Source organism: Pungitius pungitius, chromosome 20 (genome assembly GCF_949316345.1).
Source record: "Pungitius pungitius chromosome 20, fPunPun2.1, whole genome shotgun sequence".
Taxonomy (NCBI): domain Eukaryota; kingdom Metazoa; phylum Chordata; class Actinopteri; order Perciformes; family Gasterosteidae; genus Pungitius; species Pungitius pungitius.
In genome coordinates, this window is record NC_084919.1 from 4,742,639 (window position 1) to 4,764,273 (window position 21,635).

Consider the following 21,635-nt stretch of genomic DNA (forward strand, 5'->3'; position numbering starts at 1 on the left):
AAGGCAGAGGAAGAAGAAGGTAGCATGATACTTCCCCCCCCCCCCCCCCCACCGCCTGTGTGACATTCTGTGTACGTGATAGAAAAATAGCATTGCAAAAATACGTGTGTCCAGGATGTAATGTTTCCACCAGTGAAAAACTGCAGCCATTTTTTTTCTTCCCAGGAATGAATGCTGATTGTAACCTTTACTACAAGGAACCAAAAGCGGATGTTTAGTTCTTTTTTTCCCTCCAGGGTGAACTTTATCCTTTCAGACAGTCCCTGCAAAAGGCACTCGTGGCGTTGTTGGTGTAACGTTGCACACATGATAAATGACAAAGACAACTTGAAGAGAAAAGTTCAAACCCAGCCTAATCTTCACTCCCCTCCGCAGATAATGGATTTGTCTTTTACAAAATAAGTCATACACCCCCCCCCCCTTCCCCCGGAGGCCTAGCCGCTGTAGGACACGTGGATCGATTGGATCACAATGAAAGGTGTATTTACATCATCACTTGGATCAAGTTCCCTCCGATTGCAACCAGATCAGCTACATTTTCAGGTGAAAATGTAGGGTGTAGGGTGACATCATTTGAAATATGCTTTAGGAGGAAGAAAGCCTTCAAGGACTGCATCTGGGATAAGAATATGGAAACGAGAGGTCACACACATATCCGCGGCCGGTCCAATCTCATTTCCTTTCGCCTCTTGTTTTGCCCGAGATATCGCCGCTTTGATCCGTGGCACCTGAGACCCCGACGAGAGTGGCACGGGGCGGAATGAGGTTTTATCGGCGCTCGCCGCGGCCATGGAAATGCAGGGGGATAAAAGCTCCGGGAGGGGAGGGTGCGTGAGCAGCTGTGCGGATGTGTCGAGGCACCCCCCCACCCCCTTTTGTCTGCGAGGAAGATTGCGAGCGCCGTTCGATTTGTCGGTGCCAAGGCTGAGGTGGAGTGGCGCTATCAGCAGTCACTCCTCTTGCGCTTCACCTGCCACAGGTGGCTCTTTCATCTTCTCAGTCCACAGTCTGTTATCTCGCTGGATTATCATGAATATGGATGCCTCCCGCTGAGCCCTCGCTTCTAAAGGGTAGAACAGGGTAAAAAAAAAAAACACCTAAGTGCTGTATTAATGAGCCTGGATGTTGTGGTAGCGGTTTTGGGCCCGGTGCATATGCATGACCCCTTTTTCTTAAGGTAATGTGACAAATTGAGCGAGTGGGGAGATTTTGCTCAGAGTGTTTCCTGAGAAAAACAGAGCGTTTTTTAACAGTCCCAGAGAACAGGCTGAAGATGTTCTATTCATAAACAATGTAAAGCAGACAAGTCATATAATCTTTACTGTGTTGGGGTGGGTGGGAGTTAATTCATATCAACATCTGGGGCCATAAAAGCCTACGGCCTGCAATTTAAACGATGACAGCAGCAATTTGTTGTTCGTGTTTTTTTTTTTACGAGAGGAGCTAATCACTTTGTTGTTACGTGAAACACTCGCAGTCAAACTCCATGCACTTTTTCGCACGCCATTCGCTAGTGGCTCCGATGAAAGCCTCAACGGCAGTTACAGCGCGGTGACAATCCGGGTTTAAATCTTGTTCTCACACCCCTGTGGTCGGTCTTTGAGACGTTAACTTTAAGTGTCCTGGAGTCTAAACAAGTCTCAATTTTCCTTAGCCGCTGCAGATTTGATGCCGTTATGAATCGGTATGTAATCAAAGGTCTCCTGATGAGCCAGCGGCTGTGTTTGTTGGCACAAGTACATTGTGGAAATTTAGGGGGGGGAACAACCATCAAGATCTCTAACGCATTGTTCCGATCATTTCTTTTGATAACATACGTATTTGGATGTGCATTTTATTGCACCCCAAGTCCAATGCGACACAATGGAATCAGGAAAATGTACAGGGGTTTAGTTTCACTCAGAATGAAGGCGGAGTTTGAAGATGGGTGTGACGGGACCAGGGCACCATCGCTTCCCCACCTTTTTAAGCTGTGTGACTCCAATCGATGTGTATAATTCATGTGCGCGCGGCTCATGAAATGACAAGAAACGGATGATTAGGAGCACTGAAACGTCTCTCCTCCCCGAAACACCTAGACCGCAGAATGATAAGGAGAATAAGACGAGTGAACTCTGAACACCGAAATGGTTCCACCTTTGAAACTCCGGGCTCCACTCCTTCATTTATCAGCTCCCCAACGCTGACCTTGTGCCTGCCAGAGCGGACTTCCTTTCAGTGCGGGCTACCTGTAGCAGCCTTACTATAATTGAGTGTCAGTGTTTTGCTCCAGGGCTGGAGCTGGCATGTCCTGTACTGTGTGTGTGTGTGAGTGGCTTTTCTTCCTTCTTTTCTCTCCCTCATTGCACACTCCTGGCTGTCACCTTCCTTGGCGTCGTCTCATTCTGGCTTTCTCCGTGTTCCCCCCCCCCCTCCTCCTCTCTCTGACAGGACCTCCCTCCGCGCCGCAGAACCTGGTCTACAACATCAACCAGACCACCGTCGGCCTGGAGTGGGGCCCGCCAGCCGACACGGGCGGGCGCAACGACGTCACCTACCGGGTCATGTGCCGGCGCTGCGGCTGGGAACCCGAGGAGTGCGTGCCGTGCGGGCCCAACGTGGGATACTCGCCGGCGCAGTCGGGATTAGCGGACACTTACGTGAGCGTCGTGGACCTGCTCGCCCACGCCAACTACACCTTCGAGGTGGAGGCTGTCAACGGCGTGTCGGACCTCAGCCGCACGCAGAGGCTGTTTGCGGCGGTCAGCATCGCCACGGGACAAGCAGGTGAGGGCTCTTACGTCAAGCTGACCCGTTTCGGGTTTGGATATGCGCACGGAACGAAGTGGAGCGTGTCGGGTGGGTCCAGTTGTGACTTTTACAACAAGTTCTGGCTGCCTACACAAATCACCGCGCAACTTCATACGCAACGTTACTTCTGCATCACATTCATTCATCTGTGATACATGCTGTGACTTGAATTAAAACCAAACCACTTGATTATATTGTTAAAATGAGTTAGTTGTTAGTGATTTCAAATAGCACATGAACAGCGGGTTAAAGTCTGTTTGGACCTCTCCATCAACCCCGATTTCCACCGACTATGGTCAAGAACAAATGTGATCTTAAATGTGAAATAGATTTCCCTTAAAAATCAAACTGCCAGTGAAAAAAACCCACACCCTATAACGTAATCACGCCGTGTCCGTGCACAGTTCATCCTCTGCTCCAGCTGAGCGAGCATTAGGCGATTGACAATTTAATTTACGAAACATCTCACATGCAAACGATCACAACGATTCCCCATTATCATTAATGACTATAGTCGGATATTATCCAGTAATATATTCACAATGCATATTACCCAAACTAATTCATGTGTGCATCAGCACTACTGTAGCCAACATCATTGGCTTAGCAGAGGTGCCGTCTCCCAAAGAGTTGTATTTCAAGTCCATTTTCTGGGGAATGCAGCGTAATTAAAATGCTGTATTTTAATGCTGACAAACTAAAAGTCCTTTTTTATTCATTATCTCTATGGATCCACCCAACAAGATTCTACTTTCATGCTTGACCATCCATGAAATGCAGTTGGTCCAAAAGAGTGTTCTGACTATAGTGATTAAAAGAAGAACTAAAGCTTTGCCTGGATATATAAACCCTTGTTCTCTGTCCATTCACGTTATAATTTCAATGTCATGTCCCAACATACATCTGCAGAAGCTGTGGTTTGCAACAAAAAACAAAAAAAAACACGTTTAACTGCACATAGTGAATCTCAGTCACATCTGGGAGAGATCGAGAAAGAAAGAGGCCTCTTAATGAATGGATGATTGTTGGATGCGGTGTCGGGGGATGATGCATTTCGCCGCGCCACATTCAGGACATAGACACACGCTGGAATGTGCAGAGGGAGGGTTGGCCTGGCCAAGGGCACGGGGGGGGGATTGCGGGAAATAGGGCGACCTGCAGGAGAAAAAAAAAAAGACAATTAACCCGCACTCTTTGAGAGTCACTCGTGATTATACGTGGCTCGTTGACAACAGACAATTACTCAGCTAACCCGGTGGAATATTTAGCCATTAGCCGTTGGGAAGGCGAGCAGCGTGCTTGGCCAAGATGGTGTCATGTTTATTATTTTGAGTAAGTGCCACCATTTAAAGAGCGTTAACACTGTAATCAGTTTAATTGGTCAGCATGGATGAGGCAGCTGATCATTTTGTTGGCTTATTACATTACAATTTGTATCTCCAATAGTGTGTGCCATTCCATATTTGTAAATGTGATCATTTTCTCTTGAAAACCATGCCTTTGTTTTTCCACGAGTATCTTTTAGTATTTGGGCAAACCGGACTCTGAAACTCAGACTAATTATATCCCCCCCCTGGGAAAGCATCTGTTATCAGCAAGTCAGCCAACTCTATCAATTCAATTGACAGAGTTATACCTTCCAAGCAGTGGTTCTCAACCCATTTTCTTTTCTAAACTGAGGGGCACAAACCTCCGTTGGATTTTGCTTCAGGGGCTTCCATCTGAAAAGATACTCACCCTTACTTAAACTAAACTAGTCCCCATTGGATCAGGAAGTTCCAAAAGATGGCGCTTGGGTTCTGAGAGAGGTGCCAGTGAGTCAATAATCGGCAATCGGTTTGATATTGACAAACCTATGATGTGTCTTTTTCGTAAACCCCCCCCCTCCCCGTTAGGCGGACATCGGCTCGAGGGAAACGCTCAAGCGCTTTGTAATTGGAACGCCGGAGCTTCCCAAAAACCATCGGCCCTTCCTGAGCGAGCGAGCGTGCAGGACCACTCGATAAAGAGAATGACTGCATTATTAAAGCCTTTATGGCTCATCATTCAGAATTGATTAACCTTTCATAGCACCGAACGAACCTTTTTTTTGAGAAAAAAAAAAAAAAAAGGGTAAAAAGGAAAGAAAAGCTCCACATCTCTGCCCACCACGCGGTAATTGCGAGCGTGGACCCGTGGCGGCGGGACTGGAGGGGATGAACGCGCAGTTTGTGAATGCAGATGGCCATCCATCTGATGAGGAATTCACACCTCCCCTAATTATAGCAAAGGCAAGGCCAGGCTGGAGCTGCAACACGAGGTGCTGAGTGCTTATTGTTCCCAGAAAATCTAATTACCTCTCAGCTCCGTCTTAAATGAGTTTAAGTGGAGGCTGCGAGTTCATAAGCTTGATTTCTCCAGCTCCGTCCTTTCGGGCGGTTGAAACGTTTTTTTTTTTTTTTTTTCCTTCAGTTTTTCACCGTCACGGTGAGGATTTTTGACATCTTCGCCTCCGCCGTCCGCTGGAAGTTAAAGAGTGCGATTCAATCAGCACTCCATTGTGAGTCGACTGCGCCGCAGAGCCGCCCCTCAGAGGCCCTTTGTGACTTGGCTTTTCCTCAAGCACACTTGTAAACAGGCCTTTTTTGTTCCTTCGGCACACTCCTCGGGAGCGCTGTTCATAGAACAAGCGTTAATATTTATTCAAGCGGATGTTCACATCTCTTTGCCGGGGAAAATTGCTGTGGAGAAGGGCACAGCGATGCCATTTGAAATTGGTTATGGGAACGGGCGACATGACCCGTGTGTGCGCACGCCAGCAATGAAATGGGGTTTAGGCCGGATCAGCAAGAGGTATGAACAATATAATGGGTGAAGGGAGAATTGATTTTAATGTTGACTGCTTGCATTAGCCAGCTGCCCAGCGCCTGTTACACTCTGATAGCAACGTGTACAATAGTTGAGCTTTTCAGCGATGTGTCCACAGGCCCCACACGCGAGTCAGAGCAGAAAACACTTAGACATTGGATTATTTAGACGATGGCAAGTCTTGACCAGAAATGCCTCGGATTGCCTGCGTCGTCTCTCCAAGAACCTTGTTAAGATGAAGACGTCTTTCAGGATTCTGACACCTACCACACAAATGGAGGCCTTTGAGAATGACTTAAAGAGATATGTATTCATTTTATTCCTAAGACTGTCAAAGAATACTAGCAACTAAAGTAAAAACATTTGTTAAATTGTTAAGAGAAACTTGTGTTGGGTAATTTGAGCTGAACCGTAGGCCGTACGTACCTGTGACTACTGCAGAGACACTAGTCTCCACCGATGAATGCTGAGAGGCACCTTTCTCGCACAGTACAAAAGCCGATCATTGTGTTCCTTTGCGGGGGGGGGGGTTTGTCCAGTGACAATGGGGCTGAAGAGGTTTCTTTTCTGTTCCTTTCCAGCCATCCTTCACTACATTTTATTTTGGCAACACTGTGAACGCGAGATGATGTTACACCGCAATCGTCCCTTAAGATCAAACCTAATCAAACACTCAAGCAGAACAACAAGCTATTCCCTTCATTAAAAATCCCTCGATGCGAAGCGGAGGGGCGTTGAGGCAAACAACAATGCTCGGAATTTTTGACTTTTTAGCGGAAAACCCTGTGTGGCCTTCATGGGGTGCGACGCCAGCGTCGGACGATGTGAGCGTTGCCGTCCTCCCGCTGTTGAGCGTCTTAAAGCTTAGAAAAGAAGGCACCCGTAGAGGTTCTCGCATTGGTTCAATGATAACTCGCTGCCACTTAAGGCCAGAAATCATTTAAATAATAAATGTTTGGTGGGTGCAAATTGACACCCCAGGCGGTTATCCATACGGCAACGTTTGATACTTAATCATCCCTAAATGAACAATGTTGACTGCATTTGTGAAAGTAACACTTGGGGAACAATAAGGCCATTGATTCATCCCGTTTGGTGTTCCTATCTGCCGTGGGGGCCTTAACAGAAGGATTGATTGATTCCGAGCAGTCCCCCCCTGACCAGTGTCATTTTCTAGTTAAGCGGATCCTCCTTTGTAGCATTTGTCCTGGGTTTCACGTTACCTGGGAGCCCATTCTCTTCACCCCCCTCCCCCCCTTGCTCCACATGCTCACAGTAATTTGATGAGAGCAGGGAAAAGCGGTACGATTCACCAGCTGCAATAAAACTGTGGTGGTCTCAGAGCAGCAGCTCGGAGCACTTAACCTGCAGCTTTTCTGTAAATGCCTCCTGATTTGTCCGTCACCCAATCCGTCAGCAATGAATAATTTTCATGGAAGGTGCACTTTAATTACTTTTCCATTTAAATGGAATTATCGTGGTAATTAATCTCGCCAAGTATCCCGTTTCAGCCCTTTTATTGCTGGCAGGCGAACTCCCCAAACCCCCCGCCCCTCCAAGAGACTCCCATGCCCGAGGGGGCCGTCCCTCATGGAAGCTGGCGCTCGCTCACTCGGTCCCCATCGCGTGCATCGGGCAGTCCCCGCCTCTCTGTGCTTTGGTCCTGGGTGAGGACACGGATAGGCCGCCCGCCCTACCAGTGCCGGTTTGGAGGGCTGGGGGTGTCTTTTGTTGGTATTCAGCGAAGGGTTTCCTTCTTGCCAAAACAATTGTTCGACAAGATTAAAATAAACGTGTTTCTCGATGGCTCCTGTGGTGAATCGCGGCTTGATGTTCCTCTGTGCCTCGGAGCTCCAGTGTTGCCTTAAAATGATTGAAAACATCAGCAGTACCGGGCAAAATGTGGTACACATGTGCACTCTTTGAAACAAAAGGTGCTAACTAGAACTGGATACGGTTTCCCAGCTTGTCCCCAAGGTAGAAGGTTTTGATAATGAACCGGGCTTTTTAGAAACAGGGTCCCACTTTAAACACTGGGGAACCATCCGGGAAATGTACCACCCAGAATCTTCTTTGGAGGTTCTAACCTGATTCCCGTCTATTACGATGCTAACGGGAACCTTTTTAAAAAGTGAAGGGTTTCTTCTATAACCCACCCATGAGGTTCTACCCAGAACTATTGCACATTCCAAGGGCTTCACCTGAACTTTCAACATAAAGATACAAGGCAACTTAAAAATATACCTTTCGTCTAGGGGTCTGTTTAAGTATATCCTATTTACCTCCTATATCCTATGAACTATGTAGTATAGTATAGTAGATAGAACCGTGCCTGCACCCCCAGTCTTTCCCACAGAAACTCAACAATATCAATAAACCATCAATCAAAAATAGTCAGCCGTAGAAATCTCTTTTCACATCTCATTAATATAATAAACTGCATTTCTTTAACTTTTCGGGGGATCACAGAGGTGTAGATGCAGGCTACAACAGGGATGGCAACATTACACAAAATCCGAAAGAAAGGGCGAGTCAGCATCCAGAGTTGTGGAACAAAAGAAATCCAAGGAATCGGCAAAAAGTGACTTATGATTAAAGATGTGCAGTTTGGACGCAGAAATATCCTTTGCTCTTTGTTCCTTTGTACCAGGTGTTGCCATGACAAACCACATTCCTTCAAATATTATGTTGAGTAGCAAGAGATTTCCCCTTCGACTCTTCCTCATTTTCTGTGGGTTATTTTCGTCTATATCCACGGAAACTCTCTCTCCGACCCCGTTTGTTTGGGTTTGCATTCCGTGTCGTTCATTCGGAACATTTGCACGGAGCAATGTTACTTCATTCTGAAAAGCTGTCTGAAAAGTTGCAACGTTCGGAGGTTTTCGACCCCCAGTTGGCAATATGTGAAAGTTTAAAAACAGCGCTGATTCACATTCAACTTTGTCCCGTGGGCTTGGGTTCCCCCAAAAAGCAGACAAGACACGACTTTAAATATTCACACCTCTCCGAGGCAGCAGAGACGGAGCCAATGGTTTTTCTTCGTCAGTCATGCTGCGGTTTTACCATCAGCCGCTGGAATCTATCTGCACATACATGTTTATTGTTGTATTAGTTGGCCAATAAACAATTTCGCCCAGCGTTGCCACAGTTAGCCATGTTTTTTTTTCCCGGGGGATATTACGGTTGCGGTTGTGTGTATTCTCTGGTATCCTTCACCCTTTTATAAACAAACAGGGATATCTGTGCAAACAAGAAGCAGGAAGCTCAGAAATTGAAATGTTTGACTAGACTCGCTCTTGTTTACACGGGTGGCGGCAGTGTGGCCCGGGGGTTCGAGCGACGGTCCACCGATGCAGCGCTCCGCCCCGCGTGCTTCAAGACACAGCAGGGTGCTTGGGTGCGGGGAGGGGGGGGGGGGGGTGGGCTTTTAATATCCTTTGGGGTCTGTCATCAATATCTGCTCTGTAGACGGCCTGTGTATGATGTCCTCGGAGGTCTCCTGTCCTTGGCCGTGCCACTTTACATACCAGTTTATCCCAGTCATGATGCTTTCTGTTGCTCATTTGTAAAAAAAAACGAGGAAAAACATTTTTTTTTACTCTGAGCCAGAAATCTTCAATATCTTTGTAGCACTAATATATATTATATATATATATATATATATATATATATTCAGCAGATTCCTTCTGAGCCTGGCTAATATTCAAATTTCTGATCTAGACTTTTAGAAAGATTTGAAAATGATGAATTGAATCGCTCTCATGCATGGAGTCCACTTGGTCGGTTTCAGGGCTATACTTATCACCTGGGGTGCATCCTCAGACTATGGGCGTGAGCGCCGGAGCAGTCTCCCCCTCCACCCACCGTCGCGGGGGTGACAGATCGCGAGTATTCGCTCAGTGAAATTACAGACCTGAGGGGAAGATGATGAGAAATGTCACTGTCGACAAAAATGGAACTGTAATATATTCCGGTTTTCAGGTTTGTTGGACGCGTACTAATGTCTCTCGGTGAGTGCCGCTAATTGAGGCAGTCAGAATGCCAGATGAAGTACACACATTTCGCGGCGCTCTCTGAAGCACTCGCAGCACACAGTGGTTGAGCTGCACTGTTCTATTTTTATTTTTAGCCAGAAATAAGAAACACATTTTATTTCACTCTGTTAACAATTATCGTTTAAAGCACCAGCGTATAATGGTGACACACAAACGATTTATCAGACAAACCAAACCAGAAATAAAACGACGCCGTATTTTTGAAATGAGCTCCCTCGTCCCGCTGCCTGAAAGCTTGAAGCTGAAAACTGCACCTCGGGCGTCCATATTTAAGTGTCTCTGTGCGCTCTCGCGCGCCCGAGCGGGTCAGCGGCGGCAGCTGGCTCCGGAATGCAGCAGCTCTCCGCTCGGTGCCCACGTGGTGACTGTAAGGCCTCGGTAAACACACAGAAATACTCTCTGCTCTCGTATACATTCAATCAAACACGCACACACACACGCCCTGTCAGCAGGCACCTGTGACTCCCAGAGTCTCTTTTTATATGGAACACATGCTCGGGAATGTCACGCCCCGCCCCCCCCACCCCCCCGGCTGCAAATGGCTCCGGCACTTTGCAATCGAGCCATTTTGAGTGTTTCATTTCCTGCTGAAGGAGTTAAAAGGACTTCCAGGGGTAATAAAAGCCAAGCAGGGCTGCGCGCCTTAGGTGCCCAATAGCAGTGAATTCCCCCTACTGGAAAACACACACACACACACACAAAAGCAATCCCAAGTCAATAGCTAAACTTTGATTGCTGTTTCCCAAAGGCGGTGGTATTTTGTCTGGTGGTACGGAGGGATTGTTTGTAGCCTGGTGAGTGTTAGTGGGATTGCCGGAGAGGGAACATTTCATCGATCGCACACACTGGGAAACGGCAACATCTGCCTGAGCCTCTAGCCGGGCCGAGGGTTTTGTCTGTGGAACAAAAATCGCACCTGTATCTTGACGCGGATAATGTAGCAGCCTCTTTAAAAAAAAAGGGCCTTAACAGTTTAGCAGAGAGCGTTGACTTATAGCGGGCATACTGTGAAAAAACTGCTTGTGCACATATGTGACAGAACAAGCCCTTCCATACGTGGCTCCCTTTGTCACATGGCCAGATCATCCGAATACACCGCCTGCGGTTTGAGAAGTTCCCTTGCCAAATGTGTCCCCATTTTGTGCACACGGTACATGTCGTCAGTCATGTGATTAACCCTAAAACAGGAGATCTGAAACGCTCGAAGTAGGAGTGGGTCGATTGAATAACAAGTTATATTCCTCATAATGTGTGTACTTTCAAAACATGCCTGAAGGTCGAGGTTATCAGACATTCCATAAACGTTGGACCCCAGCGTTGGATTTATTTGCACTGTTGAAAACTTTGTTTTCACTTCTTGCACAACCCAGATCTTATTTGCCAGAAAGTGTCTGTTCCGTCTTCTCTCCCCAAGGTCTGAGGAATGGGTTTTTTTTTTTTTTTTTCGTTGTGCAACTGGCAGAGCTGTGCGCTGCATAACACACACTCACGTTGCTGCTGCAGGGTGCGCAGGGATTTTTCTTTTTTTTTTTTTTGCGAGGGGGGGGGGGGGGGACGTTGTCTGTGAGCATTGCTCACTGGTGCTTTGTGAGATGAAAAGAATCGAGGGAGATTGACAGCTCGACTTTTTTTTTCCCCCCCCGTCTTTCATTGTCTCATCAGCATACTGTCTCCTGCAGTGAGGAAAACTAATTATGCCTTCAACCCCCTGCTTCACCCCCCTCCCTGCCCACCTCCCCTTTTATTCAGATCATCACACTTGGAAATCATAATGAGTTTGTGCCAGACCACTTTGGCTTTGGAGAAAAGAAGGGAGCAGAAGAAGAAAAAAAAAAAAAAGAAAAATCCGAAAGTCCATTCGCCTCAACTCAAACAGGCCGCTGGCAATTACGGACAACCTTTTGACCCTCAAAAGCTGTCGCCTCATATTCTTTCAGGGCCACGGCGAGACGCGGTACAGTCTCGCACACACCTGCTAGCTTCCTCGGCTGCACGGCTTCTGCTTTAAAACCAGCGCTCCCCGAAAAGCTCTTTTTAGTTGTCAAAGCGGAGCGGGGCGAACGGTAGCCATCTGGCGGGATGCTTTTAATCATTAGGTATAAAAGCAACGGTTAAAAGGTTACGGCAATCGAGGATGCAAAAGGGACGCCGGTATTGGCTGTGAAGCAGATGGGCTTCACATCTGGGCTCGGGGGAAGATAGTGAGTGATGCTGTGACAGGGGGTAACAGTCCCTTTGTATGCGATGATGTACCCTGCCCATGCTGCTGCATAGCCGGGACAAAGAGTTTGCGGAAAGTGTTTTGGTGCGCTAGTGGAGTCCTACTGGGGGTTAAATGATTGCCTATTTAACCTGGAGATGGTGGAGAAAGAGAGAGTGCCAGAGAACATGTTTTAGCTTGTTACCTGAAGAGAATCCGCTTAATCTACGTTCAGGTAATTTTATTTCATGTAGCCACAAATCTGCCTCGGGGCTTTAAGGTCTGTACACATGCGACATCCTTTGTCCCGAAACATCAACACATGAAAAAAAAACTTCAACAGGGAGAAAAGGAAGAAACGACAGAGGAGGGTGCGTGCAAGGGCTTCTGGGAAAAGAAAGCATGTTTGTAGGAAACCAAAAAAAGTATACCCTCGGATACTTTACCAATGTTACATCACTGCAGTTTGTGATGTGTTCTTTGGAAGTTATTTGCTGCACTCTCTTTTGCTCAACCTGCTTTTCCACTAAATGTATTATTACCCTTCCCAGAATTACTGTTTTATTGCATTTTGATATATTAATCCTATCCATATAGTGCATATAGTTGTGCAATGAAAATGAAAATTCTTCAGCTGTACCAAAATAGCTCCAGAATGTTCCCTACATTAAGCACCGCTCCGTGCTCTTCCTCAGTCTAGCTGTCACCATTATCTAGTGTAGCACAGATGTGCTAACCTGCTAGCTAACTGTCACTACAACACAAGCTATGCTAGCAAGCTATGCTATGTTAAAGCGTAAATTGCCCTCAAAGCTTTTTTTCTTTTTTTTTTCATATTTTAATTTCAAAATGTTTTTACAGTTCTGCTGCCGCTTCCCAGAACCAAGCAGCCAGAGTCTGCGTGTCGTGTGGCACCGGGACCGAGCGGAGCTACCGCTCTGTGAGGAACGTGTGCTGAAAAGTATTCTCGGGAAGCAAGATTACATCCGAATGAAAGTTGGAAGAGCTCGTGTCCTTAGAGACCAAGCTAATTAAATTTGTAAATTCCTCTCAAATCGTCTCCCCAACGCGCTGGCGACTCGCCGCCGAGTGCCGCCAAAAAGTATGTCACAATGTGTTGAGACCGGTACACTTTGGCAGTTAGTGTCTTGATGAGGGACCAGATTTTTAAAAAGGCCTCCAAGAGTTCCCCCCCCCCCTTAAGCAAGCAGGTTTTTTATTTGGTAAAAAACACCCCTGTAGTGCTCAGGAAGAAAGATAATCACTTATTAATGTCATGACGTTATTTGATTATTATGCTAAATTAAATTACATCCAGCCTGTGAGATTCTGGGACTTAATGCACCGCCTGGATGCATTTCAGCTTCATGGGCTTGTTAATCTGACATTTTACAGATAACATCCTCGGCTGTCTGGATGAAAATTAAATCGCAGTTGATAACGCACGGATGAATTCAGTGTGCAAATTCTGACAGCACTTTGAGATGACTGCATGCACACTGTAAAGCCACTATCCCCCCCGGCCCCCTCACACACACACACACACTGAAGTCATATGCATGGTGTGCTGCAGGAGGGGAACTCTTCGCCCCCGGACTGCCACCACTCTTCTTTTTTTTTTTTTTTTCCACACCTCATAATAACTGAAGGTAGAGGTTGCTTTTAAATTGTGTGAACATGTCTGGCATTTGCATCAGAATACCTCACCGGTCTCCAATTAACTGGTGACAAAGTGGAAATCGGAGCGACGCTAAGCAAACACGCCGGACGTCTGACACAAAGTGGGAAAAGCCACTGTCTGTCATTGTCCCCTCCGAGGGTAATTGGACTGAGGTTTGGGGAAAATCACTGCACCCCCCCACCCTGAAAAGCAAACTGTTGCCCCGGCCCTCCCACTGAGCCTTAAGCCTCGTATCCCTCTCCCACCCGCCTATCAAACAAAGTTCACCAATTACAGTAGCGGAAAATCCTGCAACCAATACACAAAGGCCGACAACGACGCGACACCTTGGCGATCGGGGCGTCAGGTTTTGTCTCTCAATTTGCTGTCCCACAACTTTAAGCTGCTTTGGCCCAATTGAACTACTTGGGTTGTTACTCCCCTATATAATCTCAGTTTTTACTGAGAGCTATTAACTCAAGTGAAAACTTTGACGTCTTTCTCATCCTCTCCAAACTTATTTAGTATGTATGTTGGGTTTTAATGTTAGGTTGGAGGTTTTGAGGCTGCTTTGTATTAATTATATGAAAAGCAAAGCTTTAAAAGAATCTGCATTGTCTTTGTGAAAACAAGTCGTCTGGCTTTGATGCGTGAGAGTTTTTACTATGTGGGGTTGGTAAGCGTGGACAAGAATGAGACGGGCCAGAAAAATGATTGACCGTCATCTGGTCCATCCCTTTTGGATCCTCCTCCGACAATCAACGAGATGAAAAGCAACGTATTCCTGTCACCATAAATGCTACCTTTCTGCAGTTTTCCTAGAGAGTGAAAGGCGCAAACACACAGTTGTGTGTCTTCTATGACCTTGAATGAGCTGCGGCCAATCACCAATCAGCGAGGAGCTCTGCTAGGGCCCCTTTACCCAGCTGCCATCAATCTCCCCTCGTTTTGAGCCAAAAGATAAATGTGTGTTTCCTATCAACTTAGTTAGTGACGTTGTTAAACCAGCAGACGGTCTTTTTTTTTTGGAGCCGGTCAACGTTTCAGAATGAATGAGTCCCAATTTGACCTTGTTGTCAACGTGTCAGCGCCATGATGCCAGAACAAGGCTCTGTGCCGTGAAATGGCCTAAAAACTGAGTAACCTTGTTTGAAACCCCCAAATCCCTGCATCCCTCAACCCAATGCAGTTATCGTGATACCTTAGGGGTCTTTCTAAAGAGGGGAAAAAGTGCTTCACTTCTCAAATGCTCAACGCCAAATGTAAACCCTAAACCGCCTTCCGTCACGTCAGCGGGGGTGTTGTTGGGGGGAGGGGAGGGGAGGGGGGGTCTACACTGGGCCACGGTGCGCCCCACTGCTGCCGCCCCTCTCCCTCTCCCTCTCAACCTCCTAGCTGCTGTTACCTTCTGGATCCACAGCAGCCCTTCAGAGCGCCCCGCTCTATAGGTAGCGATGGTCCAAGCAAATTCTTCTTGGGTTTAATAATGAAGGATTAAGGCACGTCAGGCTTCGGCTTCTCTTTTTCTTTTTCCCGTTGTCCCCTTGTGACTAATGGGAGTTGCGTGGATGCCATGTGTTCAAGGCATTGACTGCTGATGATTTCCATGTGGAGGTTGGGAATATATTTGACCAGAGTACGGTATTATTCTTTATTTTTTATTATTTCTTCTCTTTAAAGAACCACTTTGACAGCTTGGTACCTGCTTTTCATCCCCCTTGCAAAAGAAAATACAAAGCAGTAAAAAGAAAAAAAAAAAAAAGGGCACAGATTGAGTCTTTTTCTTTCCTCTTTTTGTCTGGCCAATCTGCAAACTTTAATCAGACTTCAAGGAGGTACAATACTTTCCAGAGGCTTCTCTGGGAGAGGGAGTCATCTGCTCAGCCTGCCGTTTTTCATTACTTTTTTTTTTTAATACTGCAGACTGTTCCCTGCTTCTGTCGTTTAAAGCCGCCCTCCTTAAGCTCGCCACGAAAGCCAACGAAACAGACAAAATGAGAAGAAATTGCGCAGCTAATAGAGCTGTTACAAAAAAAAAACAGCCCAAAAAGAACTCGATTCTCCATTGTTTAATGTGGCGTGGAGCCACCACCTTGAGAGCGTCGGGTGTTTTTTTTTTTTTTTAGGTTGCTCAGATCGCAGTCGTGTTTTATGAAGTCTCCCTCGATTATATATCTCCGCCGGTCCCCTCGCCGGCTTCGCTGATGATTCCTGACACCCTCATTAGAGGCGCCTTGTTATTTGCGTTACCCGCACTGAGGCAAAGTGATCGCGGCGGATATTGTGAGGTAAATTCTTGTAACCGGCCCAAAAAGAGAGAGAGAGACAAGTCATTATCGAGTGCAATAAATGGTTGGCAGCGAAACAGAGACCCTCTGCTGGATGCAGGAGCCATCAGATTGTTTCCTGAGATACATTTTTAGCGCTAATTATCTCACAATAATGACATCATTATAATGATAGTGAGTCACTGTTCAAGAATGTGTCTTTGTTCACACAGAACTCGCTCACACACACACCTCGGTGAAATTGCCTTTTTTTTTTTTTTTCAAGCAAAATGATTCCACAGAAAATAACCTAAACGTTCAAAGAAGCTCCAGGTGTTTTTTTTCCGAATAAACATCTCTCCTAAGATTTATGAATATCAACATAAGCTTAAAAGGAACATGCCATGCTGCAGATGCTCTGCCAAGCTGTCATGTCCAACGCGTCACTGGATCTATGATCTATAATTTAGTGTACTTGTGGGGGTGGGGATTCAGAGTTTATTCTCAACCATGCAGTGAGGAGGGTGATTTCCTACATTCCTTTTTGACTTTTGACAGCACAACTGAGAGGCGGTGTGAACTTGATGCTGTCAGCAGTGGAGGATGGGGTGGAGGGGCGGGGCGGGGGGGGGGGGGTTATGCACAGGTGCAGAGAGCAACATGGGAAAGAAAAAAAGTCACAACCCTGAACAGAAACACTGGGAGGGATTCTTGTCTTCAGCGGCTGGACAATCGGCCGTCTCCTCTACGGCTGGGTATCCATCCCTTATGATTGTTGAGCGTGGGTGTAAAACGGCAGCTGCCACTGAGAAATGTTTTTCTGAAGGCGCAGTTTGAATGTGAACTCTTTACCTAGTCTATTAAGTCTGCCAAAGAGGTCCTGTTTGTCCAGTCTGTTGGTGTTGTTGTTTATAGTCAGCAGGATTATGGATATACACTCACCGGCCACTTTATTAGGTACCCCATGCTAGTAACGGGTTGGACCCCTTTTGCCTTCAGAACTGCCTCAATTCTTCGTGGCATAGATTCAACAAGGTGCTGGAAGCATTCCTCAGGGAGTTTGGTCCATATTGACATGATGGCATCACACAGTTGCCGCAGATTTGTCGGCTGCACATCCATGATGCGAATCTCCCGTTCCACCACATCCCAAAGATGCTCTATTGGATTGAGATCTGGTGATTGTGGAGGCCATTTGAGTACAGCGAACTCATTGTCATGTTCAAGAAACCAGTCTGAGATGATTCCAGCTTTATGACATGGCGCATTATCCTGCTGAAAGTAGCCATCAGAAGTTGGGTACATTGTGGTCATAAAGGGATGGACATGGTCAGCAACAGTACTCAGGTAGGCTGTGGCGTTGCAACGATGCTCAATTGGTACCAAGGGGCCCAAAGAGTGCCAAGAAAATATTCCCCACACCATGACACCACCACCCTGAACCGTTGATACAAGGCAGGATGGATCCATGCTTTCATGTTGTAGACGCCAAATTCTGACCCTACCATCCGAATGTCGCAGCAGAAATCGAGACTCATCAGACCAGGCAACGTTTTTCCAATCTTCTATTGTCCAATTTCGATGAGCTTGTGCAAATTGTAGTCTCAGTTTCCTGTTCTTAGCTGAAAGGAGTGGCACCCGGTGTGGTCTTCTGCTGCTGTAGCCCATCTGCCTCAAAGTTCGACGTACTGTGCGTTCAGAGATGCTCTTATGCCCACCTTGGTTGTAACGGGTGGTTATTTGAGTCACTGTTGCCCTTCTATCAGCTCGAACCAGTCTGGCCATTCTCCTCTGACCTCTGGCATCAACAAGGCATTTCCGGCCACAGAACTGCCGCTCACTGGATGTTTTTTCTTTTTCGGACCATTCTCTGTAAACCCTAGAGATGGTTGTGCGTGAAAATCCCAGTAGATTAGCAGTTTCTGAAATACTCAGACCAGCCCTTCTGGCACCAACAATCATGCCACGTTCAAAGTCACTCAAATCACCTTTCTTCCCCATACTGATGCTCGGTTTGAACTGCAGGAGATTGTCTTGACAATGTCTACATGCCTAAATGCACTGAGTTGCCGCCATGTGATTGGCTGCTTAGAAATTAAGTGTTAACGAGCAGTTGGACAGGTGTACCTAATAAAGTGGCCGGTGAGTGTAGAATGTGAATGAAGCTTGGTGAAAATGAGGATGAATATAGATGAAATAGCCATGGAGGAGGTCTGCATGTACCATCGTGGTCAACTCCTCCAAGGACGCAAGAATTAGGGTTCGCTGTGTTTAGTTTCTTTTTCAGAAGAATTTCACCAAAACTACCGGCACAGATTCACGTGAAGCTTTTTTTTGGAGCGTTTGGAGTGCACTAAGGACTCATTATTCATTTTCAAAACAAGATGTGGCATGTGGCCTTTGACATTGGCGGAGGCCTGAGCTGTACGTCTGCTTTCTAGTTGCACATGTGATACGTTTGGGCTTTGTTGGGCAGAGCAAACCGTGTGAAGACGAAGCCTTTGGTTTATTGTGATGTGGGGGACATTTTGATGGAAGGGAATCGCTCATCTCTTGACTAATACTTGGCCACGTCTAAACGGCACAATGTTGACTAAAACCATTATGGTCCTACAAAGTGTCCCCGGGCCCCACCTTAAGACAGGGATACAAGATCAGCTTAATATAAAGTATCTGCTTTTACTGACTGTTACGTGCCGTGATGTGAGTGTGATTCTCCTCAGGTGTGACTGTGATGTCACTCCTGCAGCTGCAGCTGATCAGCTGATCAGCAAAGGATATATGGCGGTGCCAAGCCAGCGTTAAGGGTGGTTGTGGCAGCGGAGCCCAGAGTGAGCAGAGAGGTGGTGGATTGAGTTGCAGACCAAAGAATCCAAGCTCGTCTTCCGTTTGAAGATCCTTTTCATTTGCTTTTTGTTGAGTCTTTTTTTATTAAAATAGTTGTCTGTTAAGACCTCCCGGGTTTATTATTTTACATTGTTTGCGTCCCCCACCCCTAGACCTTTTAGGGACGTAACACCGACCTTTTGGTTTCGTAAAGTGCGAGCGCCAGGGTAGAATGTCCCTTCAAATCAGGGCAGCCGCATCTCCCAAACTCACCGAGCCCTTGCCTCTCTCTCTCTCTCTCTGTCCCTGACCAGAGGTCACATTTGGTCACTCCTAAAGCCTGGCACCGTTAGAACCCCGCCCCCCCCCCCCCTCCCCCCTCACGATACAATGGGGAAGAGGCTTTCTGTCCCCTTTTTTGTCCGTGGAGCCGGTGTTACAGCATGACAGGGCTGTGAATCTGACTCCGTACCCGGCGATTGGACCAGTCACCCTGTGTGTGTGTGGTGGGGGGGTGACAAAAGAGAGCGGACATGCCTTTTTGTAGGGCACCGGGAGCCGGGTGAGGGGGGGGGGGATCCGTGCAGAGTTGAGCTGGGCAACCTGAGAGCTGGATTTGTGTCCTCGAGCGGACGATCACTCGGCGAAGTTTCGGTTGAAAAAAGCCGCTCGGGGGTTTTAGGGAGGGAGGGGGGCAAAGAGTCTGCCTTTTCCCCAAGTCTGGGAATGATCAGCCCTCGTTACACTGGGCTGCTTATTAGCACTGCAACAAAAGCTTTTCTGGGACAACTGATAATAAATCGTAGTTGGGACTTTGATCCACACCGATTGTTACAAGCAGCGAGTTGTGGCAAACCCACACGTCTCCTTTTTTAAAAAAAAAAATTTGGGTGCTGGAAATCCCACTTAAGTCCCACAGAGGTGAAGTCTCTGCTTGTCTCTGCCTGTGCGTGGTGGCCATTAATCACCATCAGTTAGCTGCTTCCATAAGTTAACAGGACGCAAAGAACAAAAGTCGGGAGGTCAATCCCTGAACGGATCGACGCTTTCCTCGCCGTGACACGCGCGAGCTGCCCTAACCTTAAAAACAAGCGCTCCCCTGGGACAGACACGCCTCGCTTGGGTTTCTTATTTTCCCGTGAGGGGGTGAACACACCCAGTTCCCGAGAGCGTTGTTGCGCTGCCTCCTGCTTCCCTTGATGTCCTGTCGTTTGCTTTTTTTTTTTTGTTGTCTGCGCATAAAGAAGACATCAAGTGAGCTCACGGCAGACAGATGAGTGATGGGAAAGCTCAGTGCTGATGACAGACATAGAAAAAGCCAATCCCCTAAACTACAAGTCGCTAAGTAGGCTTTTGTGCAATCTCTCCTTCCTTTTCTCCCCGCACGCTGTCTGGCTGGAGGCCTGTCTGGAGTGTCTGGCCCGGGGAGGGGAGGGAGGGAGGGAGGGGGGGGGGTTTACTCATCATGAGTGTGGCTGCCAGCATTAAGTCGTCCCCTTGATTACGAGGCTGCTGCTGAGTCGGCGGCTCGGTTTCCTGCACACGCACACTTGGTCCACTCGAACCCAGAGTGCAGTCAAATGAGTCGGACACTTCCACCCCCCCATCCCCGGCCATCATCGCCAACCACTTTCTCTTTTCTCGGACAGAACTAGGGTTTGGTAGGTTGGAAGAAGACATTTGTTGGATCTGTTGGTGTAGGAAACAAAAAAAAATGTGATTGAAAAGTTTTGAATACCTTTTTTAAAATATAGAGTCAAAAGAGCACCAGGAGTCACTGCTTCATCGAGATGTTCCATTGCCATGATTAACACTTTTTTTCCTAATTGTTTACAAATGATTATATATATAATATATATATATATAATATATATAGAAATTGCTTCTGGTTTCAGCTGTCCATACGACGTATTTCTGTCTCTATTTTTTTTTTAATTGTCAGATTCCCACTAGCACTCTATTCCTGGAATACTACTCGCCTCGTTGGCTGCTTTCAAATTAATTTAGCATGAGAATTGTATTATTGTTACACTAGCACCTGATTATAAGGATCTTGTTAAAACGTTTTTTTACATGTCTGTTACATGTCTCTTGAACGTCCATATTAAACAAGCGTTAAACGTAGTCACCCATGACAACTAAGTGCAACCTAATGTAAGCAAACAACATGTACTTAAAATGCTATTCACAATGATCACAGACTTTGATAGAATCTCCCTTCTTTTATGAGTAGTTGCCCACTTGTGGCTATAAGAACGAAAGCAATGTCAGGGCACTTTTCAGAACATGAAGTTACTTTTGAGAGCTCTATAAATTACATTCTAGTCGCAAGCTAGTAATTAATAATGGTTCGTTGTTGCTTGAACAAAACCTGAGTGTGAGTGATTAATCGGCTGTGATTTCATGGAGTTATTTTTGGTCGTTGTCTCAAACTGCTTCGTCCTCACTTCTGAGATGAGGACGATCCCTCTAGAAAGAGACGCCGTAAAACCGCAAGAACTGAATTTGCTGGAATAGCCGTCCCTTTTATCTTGCACAGTGATGAACTACATTCCGCCCCCGGCCCAACCGCTCCGCGGCAGGTCGTCTCGTGCTCTGACCTGACTTAGACCACCTGCATGGCGTCTCGGACGGGGGGGCATTGTGCTCCAGCACCTTTTACCATGTCTAATTGATTGATTTAGTTTGAGGGGGCCAGGCCCCCTCTTGCCCCTGCCTAGACCCGGGCCCTGTTACTGGACTGTGCAAAATGACAGAGGCGGCTGAAGGGGCCGTGGATATGATTTCCCTGGCACGCAGCCGCTCCAAGGCTGTGATTAAAGAGAATACCGGCACTGATTAATGCGCTCACCACCCCGGTGACAGAGGTGTTTCTTTAATAAACCAATGTTTGCGATGCCCGCCTTCAGCGATTGTATGTCCCAGCGTCGCGCAGACAGCGCTGGCTTTAATTTTGTCATTTGAATATTTCCCATGCTCCCGATGCCAAA

General features: G+C 46.8%; 1 protein-coding gene across 7 annotated transcripts in view; it reads left to right on the forward strand.

The window, feature by feature from the left end:
• The window catches only part of epha7 (eph receptor A7), a 74,049-nt gene that overhangs the window by 22,864 nt on the left and 29,550 nt on the right, over positions 1-21,635 (forward strand). For all 7 annotated transcript variants that reach the window (XM_037448735.2, XM_037448740.2, XM_037448736.2 and 4 more), the window contains exon 5: positions 2,431-2,766. In XM_037448735.2, coding sequence (XP_037304632.2) covers positions 2,431-2,766 — 336 coding nt within the window. The remainder of the gene's footprint in view (positions 1-2,430; positions 2,767-21,635) is intronic.